A 15,172-nucleotide genomic window follows, 5' to 3' on the forward strand; every position below is an offset into this window, starting at 1 on the left:
TGACCGTCAAGGTAAGACTGTGTTCGATCTTGGCTCTCCATTTTTGGCTCTCTTGTTCTTTGTTCGATCTACTGATGTTCAATCTTTGTGTTGTAACTCAAAACATTTCGTCTCAGTTTTTGGCTCTCTGGTTTTGGAACTTACGTAAAAGTTAATGAAACTTGTTGAAGGTACCAGGAATCTACTAGGCGATTTCTATCACTACAGTACAAAACATTATGTCTCCAACCCCTCAAACTCAAATCCTCCCTGGTATGTTCATCTTATCTCTTTAGTCTTCATGGTTTAGTTGCACCTACACTATGACGATTTTATTTTGAACAATTTTTCTGATATATTTGTTTCCTTTAATTTTCTTATCTTCTAGGGATTTTATTGGATGAAATATCGGATTTTATGTCATTAAACTGGCTTCGATTTGGATTAAACTGTATAATTCTGGTCTTGAGCAAACTGGTTAAAATGTTGAAATATTGCATGGAAAGGACAATCCTGAGTTGAAGGTTTTGACTGTGCTGCAAAAACATAGCTCCAGATTTTTTATGGTTTTAAGGAAATTTTAGAAAACTTTTAAAAAGTAAGTAGATCGAGAATCAAACACTTTGCACTGGAACTTTATCCTTGCATTTCCTAGGAAACCAACATCAGTATTAATATATTATATGAAGAAATGTTAATATATACATAATCTTAATTATTATTTTAATCTCCTCCATTTTATGTGGTTCTAACCTATTGGTTCAACCTTTAACTGATTAACCCAGTATCTAAACCAAGTTAATGACTATTATTATTTTTAAAAACACTGGTTTCATGAATTTATGTGTGATCTAGTATAATAGGATAGTACTCTAGAATCCTTGTAGTTGATCCTGTTTGGTGAGCATAAGTATTGATGTTAAAAGACCATTTCGCAATCAGATATTAAATTTTACAGGAAATAAGTTTACTTTTTACTCGTCAAGTATCCAATGGATTGACAATTTGTTCCATTTGCTATGTTTTTTGGAAATTCGGACTTGGAATGAAGTCATATATCATTATTGTTATAATTTATAAATGTAAAGAGTCTTTCAATTAAAATGTTAAACTTTTAAGATATTTTGTTTGAGACACGGTATAAAAAGTTCAATGTCCAAGTGTTTAGCAGTTCAATCTTTGTTGCCCTTGTTCTTTATAGTTAAATTAATGTAGGTCTGTTAGTGTATAACCTTATAGTAGGCTTTAAGTAAGGAACCTATCCCTGTAAGACAGTTGCACTTATCACTTGTCAAATAGTTACTTTCAGCAGTTAGAATTTACCTCTTGTATCTTGCTCTATATATATGGAGCCTCTAAGTACACTACTCTTACAGTCAATAGTACAACTTTGCAGTTCTGCATTCTCATAATTATAACTATTGATTTCTGATTTTTAACTTCAATTCATTTTTATTTAGATTGAAATGAATTGAAGAAAATAGATTAAAATTTTAAAAGATATCAGATAAATTTTTCTGATATCTACATTTTTTTTATTCACTTCTTGTGTATCAGGGAGCCCCATTAGTTGTGTTACAAGATTTGGAGACTCTTCTGCTAAAAAAATTCTCAAGTGGTAAGACAAAACATGTTGACTTTGTCCTCGTTTTTGAAAAAAGTTATTGTAAATTACTTGTATTTCTTTTTGCTTTGTATTATTCTGCTCATGTGTCCCTAGGCTGAGTGTGTTGCAACTTCCTATAATATGATTTATGTAGATAATAAGATTTATGTAGATAAAAAGTGAAACAGAATCAATCCTAATAAAGTAGCTAATTGTGAAATTAGCTCCTGAAATAAATCCCTTGATCTAAGGGATTGTGGGTTGACTTTCCCCATAAAAGGAAAGTAGATTGTAAATGATTTTCCTTGGATTAGTTCTCAAAGTTTAGTAAATTCATCTTATGTAGTGTTTCATTGAATATCGTCACTTATTTTAACCTTCCAATCCTCTAGCATGAACAGAGGTCGTTTTAATGGACAAATCATGGATAGACATGCCTCGAAATACAAGTCAATATATGAGAGGATTGAATACCTTCTTGGACTTTGCACTCACTAATAGTGTTGTTAGGGGAAAGATAATATGTCCATGTCCAAAATGCAATTTTAAGAAATGGCAAAGTCGTGAAGAAGTAAAAGAGCATCTAATTATTAAACCTTTTCCAAAAGGGTATACATTGTGGCTTTTATACGGGGAGAGAAGAGTAAATGACGAAGCACCTCAAGTAATGGTCGAAGCTCCTCAAGTAATACAAAGCAAAAAGAAAGCTTATATGAAGGATGTGATAAATATTCAAAACTTTCTTTCTTGGTGAAGTTGTATCACATCAAATGTCTATGCAGAATAAGTGACAAAGCTATGTCCATGATACTGGAGTTGCTAGCAAATGCATTTGAACATGCTAAAATTCCAAACTCATTCTATGAAGCCAAAAAAGTGATTAAGAAACTTGGTCTTCATTACACCAAAATTGATGCTTGCCCGAATGATTGTATGTTGTATGTTGGAGAAGACAAAGATAGAGATTCTTGTAAGTAATGTAAGACATCAAGATGGAAGCCAAAAAAGAGAAATACAATTGGTGACAATGTTGTTGTTAATAAGCGAAAGAAAATTCCTACAAAAGTGTTAAGGTATATTCCTTTGAAGCCTCGATTACAGAGGATGTTTTTATCATCTAAAATAGCTGAGCATATGAGATGGCATGCATTAAAAAGAACGGATTAAGGCATGTTAAGACATCCAAGAGATTCTGAAGCATGGAAGAAATTTGACTTGATGCACCCTCAATTTGCCTTAGACCCTCGAAATGTGAGACTCAGTTTAGCTACTGATGAGTTTAATCCATATGGCAACTTGAGCACCAATAACAGTATTTGGCCAATTGTTCTCATACCATACAACCTTCCTCCTTGGATGTGTATGAAACAAAGTTCATTCATTCTCTCCATGATCATTCCTGGAAAGCGAGCACCGGGCAATGATATTGATATTTACTTACAACCATTAATAGAAGAGTTGAAGGAGTTGTGGAACATTGACATCAAAACTTTTGATTCATATGGGAATGAAGTATTTGATATGCGTGCAACCATATTGTGGACTATTAGTGACTTTCTAGGTCTTGGAACCTTATCTGGATGGAACACACATACAGGATTGGCATGTCCGAGATGTAATTTTAACACTACTCCTAAGAAGCTTGTCAAAGGTGGGAAATTTTGTTTTATAAGTCATCGTCGGTGGTTAGATGGAAGACATAGGTTTAGATTGGCTCATATGACGTTTGATGAAACTATTGAAAATAGAAGCCAACCAATGGCAATCGCAGGTCATGATATCTTACAACAACTTGGTAATGTTCATGTTGAATTTGGGAAAGAACCTATAGTTGAAGAAAGATAAAAAAGACAACACAGAGTTGATCGTCCTAAGGTAGAGACTCTACAATGGCGAAAGAAAAGTATATTTTTTCACCTTCCTTATTGGGTAGATAACTTATTGCACCACAATCTGGATGTTATGCACATTGAAAAAAATGTTTGTGACAATATATTGTTTACATTGTTGAATGATAGTACAAATAATAAATGCAAAGACAATCTAAAGGCAAGAAAGGACTTACAACTTTGGGGTATAAGACCAAGCATTGGCTCTTGTACTGTAAGCACTTTATTCCCACCGATCGGAAAATCAGTTGGAGGTTTCACTTATTTCACTCTATCTGCAAAGGAAAAGTTACAGGCACATCGTCATATCCTAACAAATAGTGCCATAGTTGACCCATTTCTTCAGTAAGTATTTTCACTTGATCAATTCTATTAATTAGTCTTTTATTAGAAAGTAACTATGTATAATTTGGACACTTTGTGTAGGGAATTTAGAGACATTATACGGAGACAATTGAGAAATCAGAGTCGACAATCATCTTTGATAGACAATCGTGTACCAAGATTGAAAATATCAACTATTAACTAAAACCATAGTCTGTAGATGCTAGAGTTCATTTCTTTACCTTTGATATTCAAATTACATGGACATCTCAACAATTTGCTATTATTCTAAAATAGCATTTTACTTGTTTGCACTTGTTTATGCAGTCAGCATCATAATAGTGATAATAGAAAGAAATGTTCATTTGATCTATCTAAGGAAACTAGCAAAGCACCAAGGAATATTCATTTGATCTATATTGTTATCAAGTGCATTCATTTGATCTGACACTTAACCTTGTGTAGCCCTCAAATGAAGATGATCTTCATTCACCACCTCAAGTTGGAGGAAATTCTCATGTACAAGATGAACATGAACAAGATGACAATGAAGATATTCTATTGGAAGTGCAACAAGAAAGGCCATCGACATACAAGAGATCATGGTTGGTTGATGTTATTGGTAAGACATTGTTACTTATATCAATAATTATTGTTGAAGTTGTTTGACACAAGGGTATTTGACACAAATTTGATTTCTTCACAGATGACTAATGCAATAGGGCTACCAAACACTTAAAAACAAATGATGTTTGGAATTTTCCTCTAAATGAAAGGATTATTGTGCGTTGGAATGAGGAGTATAAACCAATTGGAGATGGTGGTGGATTATTGAATAAGTTCTTAGGGAGTATTGCTAGAAACTTTAAGGCATTCCCTGTTTGTTATTCTACTTAGAAGAAGATTCCTAAAGATTATAAAGAAGACATAATTCATAATACTATTCAAGTAAGTAATGTAAATTTTCAATTCACAATTGAGTTATTTGATAATTGTTGTTAATTTTGATTAAAATTTGTTTTGAAGACAAAGTTTGCAATCAATTCCGATATTCAAATAAATTACATCTTGAAAGTGCTTAATCATAAGTGGAGAGATTATCGGCAAGAATTGTGGAACCAAAGAGATGATGGCACACATACTAGAGATGAATTGATTGTCATGGCTCCAGAAGGAATAGATAAAAATCATTGGGCTTCGTTTATTGACTATCGACTTGATGAAAGAACAAAGGTAAAACCTAAATTTCTTTTCTTAAAATTATGATATTAACTTTTTTTATGACAATGTTAGGAGATGTCTCTAAAAAATAAGCGCAATAGGACAAAGCAAACTCTTGCTCACATGGGGGGTCGAAAAGCATTGCAAGAAAGAGGGAAGAAATGGTGAAGTGATATTGTTCTTCAGTTTTCTATATATTTCTCATTATATTTATGACATACTTAATATGCATAGGAAAGAGAATGTGGACACAAAGTTAGTAGAGGAGAAGTGTGGATAACTACCCATCAGAAGACCAACGGAGCTTTTGTCAGTGATGAGGCAAGGAAAATTGGTGTAAGTTATCTAAGCCTAATTATGGTATAGCTACAATTTAAATATGTCGTGAAGTATTTTTTTTTCAGTGGCTGAAACTGGTTTTAACTATTTAAGTTATATACAATTTTTCATTTTCTTTGTTGTGTTTTTGCTCCTCTTAACAAAGGAATCTCACTAATTTGTGTTTGACCTTGTTGTTTTGGAATTGTGCACTTGTTTTCTCTGATTTAAACAATTTCACTATTTTATTAAATGTTGAATGTAGGAAAAAAATTAAAGCATATGAATCCACAACATCATCTCAATCAAAAAAAATATCCAGTTCAGATTCATTGGCTCATGTTTTAGGAATCCAAGAACATTGTGGACGCGTTCGCGGTCTAGGTTTGGGTCCTTGCCCATCTAAAGTCTTTGGAGTCAAAGCTCGTTCTCATAGTGGATCATCTTCAGCTGCCCCTTCTAATGATGAATTACAAACTCAGGTTAAGAAATATTTTATCAATTACTTGGTTTGTTCCTTTTATGATTAACTTGTTAGGTATCATTTTTCTTTTTAAATAATTTCATCTGTTACAGGTATCTTCATTGACATCACAAGTCAATGAAATGAAAGAAATGATAGCATTTATGTTGCAAAATTATCAAGGTCAATTGCCTTCAAAGTTTGCCGCATTTCAACCATCGGTAATAATTACTAAATTTATTTGTATGATTTTTTTTTAAAATATATAACCAACTAATTATTATGTTATATTGTAGGTATCTGATCAAGGAAGCGTGTCAAACGATGAATATAATGAAGATGAAGAAAATTAGACATGTATGAACAATTAGTTATGTCTGGATTGATATGGTATGAAGTTTTGAGGATGCAAATATCACCTGCCATCCTTTAGCTGTGTATGTATTGATAGCTGAATTTTTCCTAGGTGCCCTATAAGCATGATTGTTTTTTTCCTTTTCCACCTTTTTAGAGTTTGACTTCTGTTTTATGCTTAGTTAAGATAAGCTGACACTATTTGAACTTGTTTTGTATTGAGGAGACTGCATTAAACATAATTTAAGAACTGATTCTATTAGTACGCCTATGTCTATGTTTTATATTAAATTAAAGTGCGTAAGTCACAGTGCATTTGAATATTGTAGTATAGTTTTAAAATTATGAAGTATTAAAATGTGAAATGGAAGGTAATGATGAATATGATAGGAAATGTGATTGAGTAGTGTAAAAATTCACGACAGCAGAGTGAGTCTGTCTGAAATAGTGGTTGGCCCCTCAAAGCAGCTATGGTAGGAGCTAGTTATGCAATGTTCATAGTAGACATAGCCTATGAACATAGTATGTGTTTTGGAGCCATCTTTTTGTATGACTAAATCCTTCCATTTAAATTGGTACAAGTGTACTCCTTGCAGAGTGCTGGGAATTAGCCTTAATTATGGGACCATCTCATTATTACTCCACAACTCTACATGTATCTTTTGACCCTCTGAATCCTTCCTCATCATCTTTTACTCTAACCATCCATTATGTTCTGTTCCGTTTGTTCATACAAAACAGGTTATATTTCAAGTTCAAAGGGTAAGGAAAAGGAATCGTGTGAAGAGGTAAATGAGTACTGTTTGAATAGGCCCTTATTCCAAGCAAAGTGGACAATGAAAAAGTATAAAATAGTTACGTGTGTTTGTAACCTGTAAAGGGACTTGCCTCTTCCACCCTGATGTTATTATTAGGCACAACTTTTTATCTTGTGAGGTTTTAGGGTTTGTATTTTCAACATAAAAAATATGACAGCCTTCCAAATTTTAATCAAATAAGTAGAACTTCATAAAAGGTAAAAATACTACTATGCTTTCTCAATCTGAAGAAATAATTATAAAAGAGATAAATGTTGAACTGTTTATACACTATACATGAGATAAGAAAATCTTTTGAATTAAGTACATGTTTTGTTCAGTTCATAGCAAAATGCATAAAACTGAGAATAGAATGGAATTATAAATTAGTTCTCTGATTATCATTTGTTATATTCATAAATCTGTTGCGTGATTTTTTTTTCCCTATCTATGTACACGTCAAATTTTCATTAATGAATAATGACACTATAACAAGACTTAGACATATCACGAATTGGTGAAGTTGAATTAGATATAATAAGGCATTCCTTGAGAGAAAGTTCAGTTTAGAACTGAATTAAAGCTTAAAAGGTTTATCCTAACCAAACATTGGAACAAAGTTCATATTTATATGAGCCATTCAGCAAAGGTTTTGATTCAGAATATAACTCTGCAATGACACGGAAGGCTCGGGGCAATGAGGTTTTCAATGGGAAGTACACAACAAGAACCACAGCCAAAAGCTTTCTCCTGGTACCCTTCACTCTTCTTCTCATCATGCTCCCTCTTTCTCTCATGAGGAACGAATCAATTCCTGAGGTGTCTTCTGCAACTGTCAGCAGCAGTTTAAACAACACAAAAATTTGAGCTATCACTACATTTTCGGCGGTTTTGAAGGAAACCCCTGGAAATAGGGACGGTTTTAAGAAACATCGGCTATTTCCGGCAGTTTTCAAAAAACCCCTGCTATTTTCGGCGGTTAAAACCCCTGCTATTTCCGGCAGTTTCGTAGAAAACCGCCGGTAATGTTTAGCGGCGCTGCTTTTGCCAGAGCTTTTTGGAATCGCGGGAAATGAATTTTCCAGGGGTTAAAGCTGGAAACGCTAAAAATAACCCCTGGAAAAATTATATAGTTTTGTAGTGGTATATATAGTTAACATTTTTTACGTGTCTCCAAAATGACATTTTTTATGGCATAAATCTTTTCAATGTGTCATACGTTGTTGAATTCACATATATTTAACTTCTCTCTTCATATTTATGTCTTTTTTCACACATCAATTTATTTTCTTATAATTACTTTTACAATTAATTATTCAGTTTTAAAATTTTATCTCTTTAATTTATTTTAAATACCTAATGATAATATTTTATCATATTTTATTCATAATTTTTTACAATAATAATATATTTTCCTTTATGTGTACTGAACAGGAGGAAACGAAGCAACGGATAATATCACAGATATTTTTATTTTAAATTTATCTTGCGTACTTAAGAATATACAGTTCAAATTAAATATAATTCAGACATTAAAGGAATCAAACAAATTATATAAATTAAACATACAATTTAATATTAATTTATATATGATAATTGGAATTAGAAGTCATCTTTCAATTGCCTAAACATTATAAATAATAATTCAAATTGTGAATCATTTTTAAATTGCATCAAAAGGTGAGGATAGTATCTTGTTTATGCCATAGGATATGAATTAAAACATAGAAAACGTAATATAAAACCAAAAAGACTAAGTAACGTGTTAAACACATAAATGAGAACTCATCTTATAACTACATTCCGAATTAGGTTTTCTCACTAACATGCATGTGGCCAGAATTTCATATTCTAGATGGTGCCCATTATATTTATTCCATACAATGTGCTGGAAGAATTCCGAAAGATCTTATGAACTTATGTTGTGGAGAATAAAGCTTACTTTAACTTTTTAGTTATTCCCTCAAATAATTGGATTTCGGTAAAATCTTGAACAGAGTAATCCTATTATAAAAACTCTCACTATACATTTAATCATGTGAAAAATTCAAGTTATATTTTTACACCTAAAAAATTGTTAAATATTAATAATTATTTTAAACATTTTTAACTTTCTTAATAAATAAATTTTAAATCTAAATTAACCTAGGTGAAATATCTACTTATTTTATACATTATGAAATCTTCTTATCTTTATATATGTGATTTCCAACATTTTTTATTGTGTCGAAGTATATACACATTGAACATTGAACTAAATAAAAATGGATGATTCAATTACAAATGACACAATAAATCTAACAAAAAATAAATTTTATTAAAACATATTTTAAATGATTATAAAATTAATAGGTAAGATTAGATCCAACAAATAAAAAAATCTTGCTAAAACAAATTTTAGATAACTTAAAAAAAAACTTCAAAATCTTATTCAATTCTATTTTATAAAGTGAGTGAAATTTGTAGTCATTTAATATACCAACTTGTCTATAATTAATATGAAATCTCTACTTAGAGAGTTATCTTAAAAAAATCTAGGTGCTAGTGTTAATCATTGGGCTTGTAAGTGGAAAGAACGGTGGATCTAAACTTAGGACGAATATATTGATGGAACGAAAACAGAAGAAAGAAAACTGAACTGAAGTATATGTTCTGTGTATATTAATGACAGCAGCATGCATGTACAGGTGTTTATATAAGGGAAAAAACAAAGTAACAGATGTATATTCTTTTAGTGTTACAACTGTCTTGGCTTATTAGTGTATATGCTAATAAGTTTTCGATTTGACAGAAGAACTTGGAATTAGATTCCACTTTTGTCACTTTGAATATTGAGAATAAATGATAGCATGCATATGTATTTGTCTTTCCTATTTATAGTTATCAATTCTCAGCTACAAATTTCAACCTTGTGGCATTTACTTGAGTGTATCCAAAAATACAGAGCAAAAAATGATGAGATCAGGAGAATACTACACCCATGTTTCAGAAGTTGAGAGGGAGTCTAGGACTGTTGAATACCCTAATGATGGAGCTCTTTCCTTCAAGAAGGTTGTTTACGAGGAAAATAAGGTTGAGGAACCCCACCACCACCACCACCTCTTCAGGCACCACCACCAGCCAGAGACTCGTGAGACTGTGAAAGTTGTAGAGTATGAGCAAGTTCCTGAGAGGCGTGTTGGTGAAATTGTCTACGAAGAGAATAGGACAGTGTGGCCTTGAATTGCATGCTAGGGTTCAACTTCAACTTCGTATTACCATGTGCCTATTTTGCTAAGGAGACTATTTCTATTATAAAAATCACCACTGTGTGATTGATTTAAATAAATTACTCCTTAGTTATCACTTTTCTTATAAGTCTTGTATAATTTCAATAAAGTTACGTTACTATATCTGTTGTGTGTACAAAGTACGTGTGCTAGCTTGCATGCATGACGATTTGTTGTTTATTCTGGAACAGGTCCTTAAAATAACTGAATAAATCAATCATGGCTCAAGTGTAACCTAATTAATGGTATATATACCCACATAAACTGTATGATTTCTTAAAAACTTTTAACACTCGTTTTGGAAGATATATATCACACAATGATTTTTATCGAATCAACGTGCGATTGAGAGATACACACAATCTGTAGCCAATGGGTTAATTTATTATAATACTATCATATTTATTTTTATATATATTGAGGGAGAGGGGGGTAATTCTAAAACTATTATCATCAAATACATTTTCTTTTCAAATGTTAATAAAAATTACATTTTTGTTATTTTCTATTTTTATTTTGTGAGTTTGTTAATTTGTATTATACCTTTTTAAATTTTACTACTCCATCTTGATATTTTTACTTACTATATAAAGGACCACGTGTGTGTATAAGTATGGAGCAATTGTAAGAGCTCCTATGTGTACAAGACAGGACATTCATGGTTGGCAAGGGAGGCCAACCACAATATCTCAACAGAAGTAGTATGAAAACCAGCACACAGATGTGGGTGACTTTTCTCTTTCCCAAAATCATTCTAAACTCACGTTTTGGATATAACATTTGCAAAGCCCAATGGCTGAACTGCATGATGAGGATGTATATGTTAGACATTGCAGATATTATAACATAAAAGATCTTCAAGATTACCATTTCTAAGAAGACAGAGATAGGGATGACTACGGACATAGATACTATCTACCAACTACTTGTGTTTAAAACATATTTGTAAGTATTTTAAAACTCATCAGTATCCTACAAACATTTAAAAGAAAAAGATATTTTATAATTTTTAAAATAAAATTACAAAATATATATATATATATATATATATATATATATAATATATATAATATAACATAAATTAAATTAAATACAAATTAAAATATAATTTTAATGAAATTTAACTTAATAAATATAAATTAAATTTTAATTTTAATTTTTTATGGGTGACAAATACTGTACGGATAATATAATATTCACACTCGCTTTGTTTATAAGCGGATATTAAAATATCCACGATGTACGGATAATAAATATCCCTAGGTACCAACTATCCATCACGAATTTTATATGTGGTTACCCGCGAATAGAGGTATTTTTGTCATTCCTTCTATTAAAAGGACTACCAAACCTCTCAGCTTTCCAAAATTAATAAGCGGTCTATGCAAAATGCAAGCCATAATTATCCCATATCAACCTAGAAAGAGGCTAAGGCTATTACGAATGCTTATATCAAGTTGCATTTTGCAAATCCACTGGACAATGCACAAGAAGCCGCTGAAAGAAGAAGAGCCCCAAGATCACCAACCCGCGAAGACCCCGCTCAAGCCGCAACAAAAGCTGCATAAAATACCCCTCAACAACCATAGAAAGCAACACCAACAACATTTAACCCAACTTATTTATTGTTCTAACAACAGCAAAAAGCAATCTATAGTATCATAAATCATATATCATACATGTAGCATCAATTCTCTTCTAGCCATAGGGCATAGATATCCCTTCACCAAATCCTTTATATTTTGTAACCCAATTCTAACACAACAAACCAATTTCCTAACAAAATATGCCATGCTTCCATAAACACTATGTCACAAAGCACATCATCCTCATAATTGCCTATATAATGTCACCCTCACTTGTTGGTTCACATTCAAATCCCCTCTTTCATTTAGCCAATGAAGTTGTAAGGTTTTGGATGAGGTAAGATTATGAGAACCAACTTTTCTACCAACCTTGTGCTATAACAATTACAACATGAGTCATTATCCCCAATAAGAGAACATGTGTTATTTAAAAATTTACATATGGTATGAAAGATGTTCTCTTTTTAGGTTGGGATTTGATGGTTAGGTTGGTTGTTAATGACTCTTCTCATCATGAGAAAATCTTCATCACAAGGGTAGAAATCCTCCTTTCTTTCACCTTTACTTTCTCTTGTGCCATTTCTTCTTCTTCTTGGCTATTATATGAGTCAACACCCCTTAAGATCATGGTCTTTTAGGAAAGACATTGATATGCAATATGACCTCTACCTAGACATTTGAAACATTTGATATCACTTATGTGCATGTGGGATGATGATCTCTCCCTTAGTTTCTCTTTCTCTTTTTCTCTCCTTAAACTCTTAGAAGGTTCCTCTTGTTTGACTTGTTTTTCCTCCCTCTTGTAGTTTTTCTTTACATAGGAGCTCAGTGGGAAGCTTTCAATCCTTTTCATAAATGTTGTTGCTCTACTTTTATGCAAATTTTTGTACCAAATCATTGAGATCTTGGTAGGGTAACAACTTCATTCTATCTTTAATGTCAAGATTAAGACCATTAAGAAATTTAGAGATGATGGTCACTTTTTCTTTCCTAATTCATGTTAAGACAAGATCGTCTATAAGACTGAACTGTCTAAAATCCTCATATGTTTTGAAGTTTAAGAAACAACAATAAACGAAATGAGCATATGATAAAGTGATATATTTGAAAATAATATAGTTAAAAGATAAGAGTTTTGTGAAAAAACTTTATGAAATCTAAGTTTTAAGAAAAACTTTAGTAAACGCATTAATATTTGAGTGAACGCATTACCAAACAACTTCCTCACAAAATATATCAATGTGCAATATGAGAGTCTTGTTAAACGCGCTCGTATTATACTTTGCTAACTCTCACTATAATGTACAAAATGATGTTTTTGGTAAACACGCTAAAAGATATAAACATCGTTCCAAATACATGTGTTCAAAGACATTTTGCTAAACGCTCTCTTGAACTAAATGAAGATCACTAAACAAAGCATTGTTAGGAAAAGTCTTGCATAGACCAAACGATACCTTGTACCAAACGACGTTTTCATCCAATGATGAAACCCTTATATACGAGTCTGAAGTGGACGTTAGAGACAAAGAAGACATTCACAAAAATATTATCTCTATCAAAAGTCGTGCGCCAAAGAGTTCGTACAACCTACTTTTGATAAAATATTGAAAAACATGTCTACTCTAACAATTGACTTTAACTTACGATTGCTACTTCTGAAAAGGCTAAGAAGATTTGAAGATAAAAACAAGTACTATCTAATGGACATTTTCTTGAAGCTTATAAATTGAAGATCCTTTAAGAGAAAATCAAGAGAATAAGCACGCGAATACGAAAGAAATCATCTGAAAAGAAAAGCAAGCTCAAAAGAAAAGAAAATACTCTCAAGCTTCATAGGATTATAAGCTTTACATTTGTACGAAGAGAGAAAACTTTAAAAGTTTGTTAGATTAAATTGTATTGTAAATGACATCCTCTTTAAAGAGACTTAATTGAGTTTTTTTTAAATGAAGAACTCAGTTAAACAAAAATTATAAAAAAAAATCAGAATCATATAAATATAGAGATTAAATTACTAAGTTTAGATAATATTATTTTTACCCACCGTTGAGCGGAAAGTATTGTTTACTCAGTTTTGAGGGCGATGAATTGAGATGAATGTCGTGTTCGTATGAGGAGAAATACGCAGACGAATTTGAAGGTAAAAGCGGGATGACCCTACTGTTCACTCACCTGCGAATGTGGTGAGATTTGGAGGGATCGTTTAGAAAAAGTCACAAGTGCCCCTATATGTGAAACTAATTCCAGTTGCAATTTGTCACTTCAATATAATCGGATATAAGTAAATTGGAATCGATTCCAATTGCATTGTTTAAAATAAAAACACAGCTACGCTACTGCACTTGCACTGTGGACTCACGAGTGAGGAGTAACTTTATTGTGATAAAAGTTGCAGATATTCCTGCGCCTCTGAAGTTGCTTCACACAGCCAATGCACAGAAAAGATTTGTTCCTTCACGAGTGAGGAGTATTTGTTGTTTTCTCGTTGCAAGTTGGTGGTAGATGAAGAAGATAATGTTGATGGAAGATGAAGAAGAAAGTGGTTGATGAAGAGAAGGAGTGTTTGAAGCATGAGAAGATGAAGATGAGCAAAGCGTATTGGGTTCCAAGGGGGATTTATTCGGTTCCAGCTCATGAAAAACAACAAAGCCAAGGTGTATTCGGTTCCTGTGCCTAGTATTCGATTCCACTTGTATGAAGAAGGAGAATTGAAGGTGTATTTGGTTCCATGGCTTTGTATTCGGTTCCAGTGCTTTGAAGAAGAAGAAGAAGGGAAGGTGTATTTGGTTAGCATGGGTTCGTATTCGGTTACCCGTTGTTGAGACAAAAGCCCTCCATTCCCAAGCTATGTATTCGGTTCGCATGGAGGAATTTCCTTACAAGCTTGGTCGTTAAGGCGCCATTTTGACGAAGGTCTACGCATCTAACGGAGCTCGACGATGCAGCGTGGAAGCTGGTTTGAAGGTTGGTGGTGGAAGCCCCATGATCCGTGATGGTGGAGGATGCAGCGACCATCACATGCTCGTTGCAGCACTAGAGGAAATTGTCCTTGATGATGGAGGATGCAGCGTCTTTGATGATGAAGACAAACTTGTTCATGATGAAGACGAAGCCGAGTCTAATGCGTTCCAGTGATTGTACTGCATGCGTGGGAGGAAGCCATGCAGTGCCGAGACATCATGGTGCTCGTGCATCGAGTGAATGTTAAGGTCTTGGGAAGGGGGAGAGGATTCCAACGAATTGTTGGGTGTGAGAGGGTGGCGCGGGAGGGTTGAAGGAGTCGTTGCTGTTGGCACCGGATACCGCCACAGGGTTGAGAAACACAAGATTTCCCGTCGCATGTAAGGGCGGGGGCTACGATGA

The 15,172-nt window shown here is 32.9% G+C and overlaps 1 protein-coding gene and 2 pseudogenes across 1 annotated transcript; all 3 read left to right on the forward strand.

Moving 5' to 3' along the window:
- The first annotated feature begins 1,540 nt into the window (after positions 1-1,540).
- On the forward strand, positions 1,541-4,467 carry LOC148203473 (uncharacterized; annotated as a pseudogene).
- Positions 4,468-4,959: 492 nt separating this feature from the next.
- LOC148203474 (uncharacterized) lies at positions 4,960-6,153 on the forward strand (annotated as a pseudogene).
- A 3,694-nt stretch (positions 6,154-9,847) lies between these two features.
- Positions 9,848-10,343, forward strand: LOC124849132 (uncharacterized). The gene has a single exon (XM_047327009.2). It carries the CDS (start codon positions 9,904-9,906, stop codon positions 10,171-10,173), a length of 270 nt encoding a protein of 89 aa, XP_047182965.2. The 5' UTR covers positions 9,848-9,903; the 3' UTR covers positions 10,174-10,343.
- The last annotated feature ends 4,829 nt before the right edge of the window (positions 10,344-15,172 follow it).

Source organism: Vigna umbellata, chromosome 2 (genome assembly GCF_029865625.1).
Source record: "Vigna umbellata cultivar VRB3 chromosome 2, Vumbellata_1.0, whole genome shotgun sequence".
NCBI classification, from domain to species: domain Eukaryota; kingdom Viridiplantae; phylum Streptophyta; class Magnoliopsida; order Fabales; family Fabaceae; genus Vigna; species Vigna umbellata.

What these genes read in the sequence shown, in the direction of transcription:
- LOC124849132 (XM_047327009.2), top strand. Translation starts at nt 9,904, where the DNA reads ATGATGAGATCAGGAGAATACTACACCCATGTTTCAGAAGTTGAGAGG.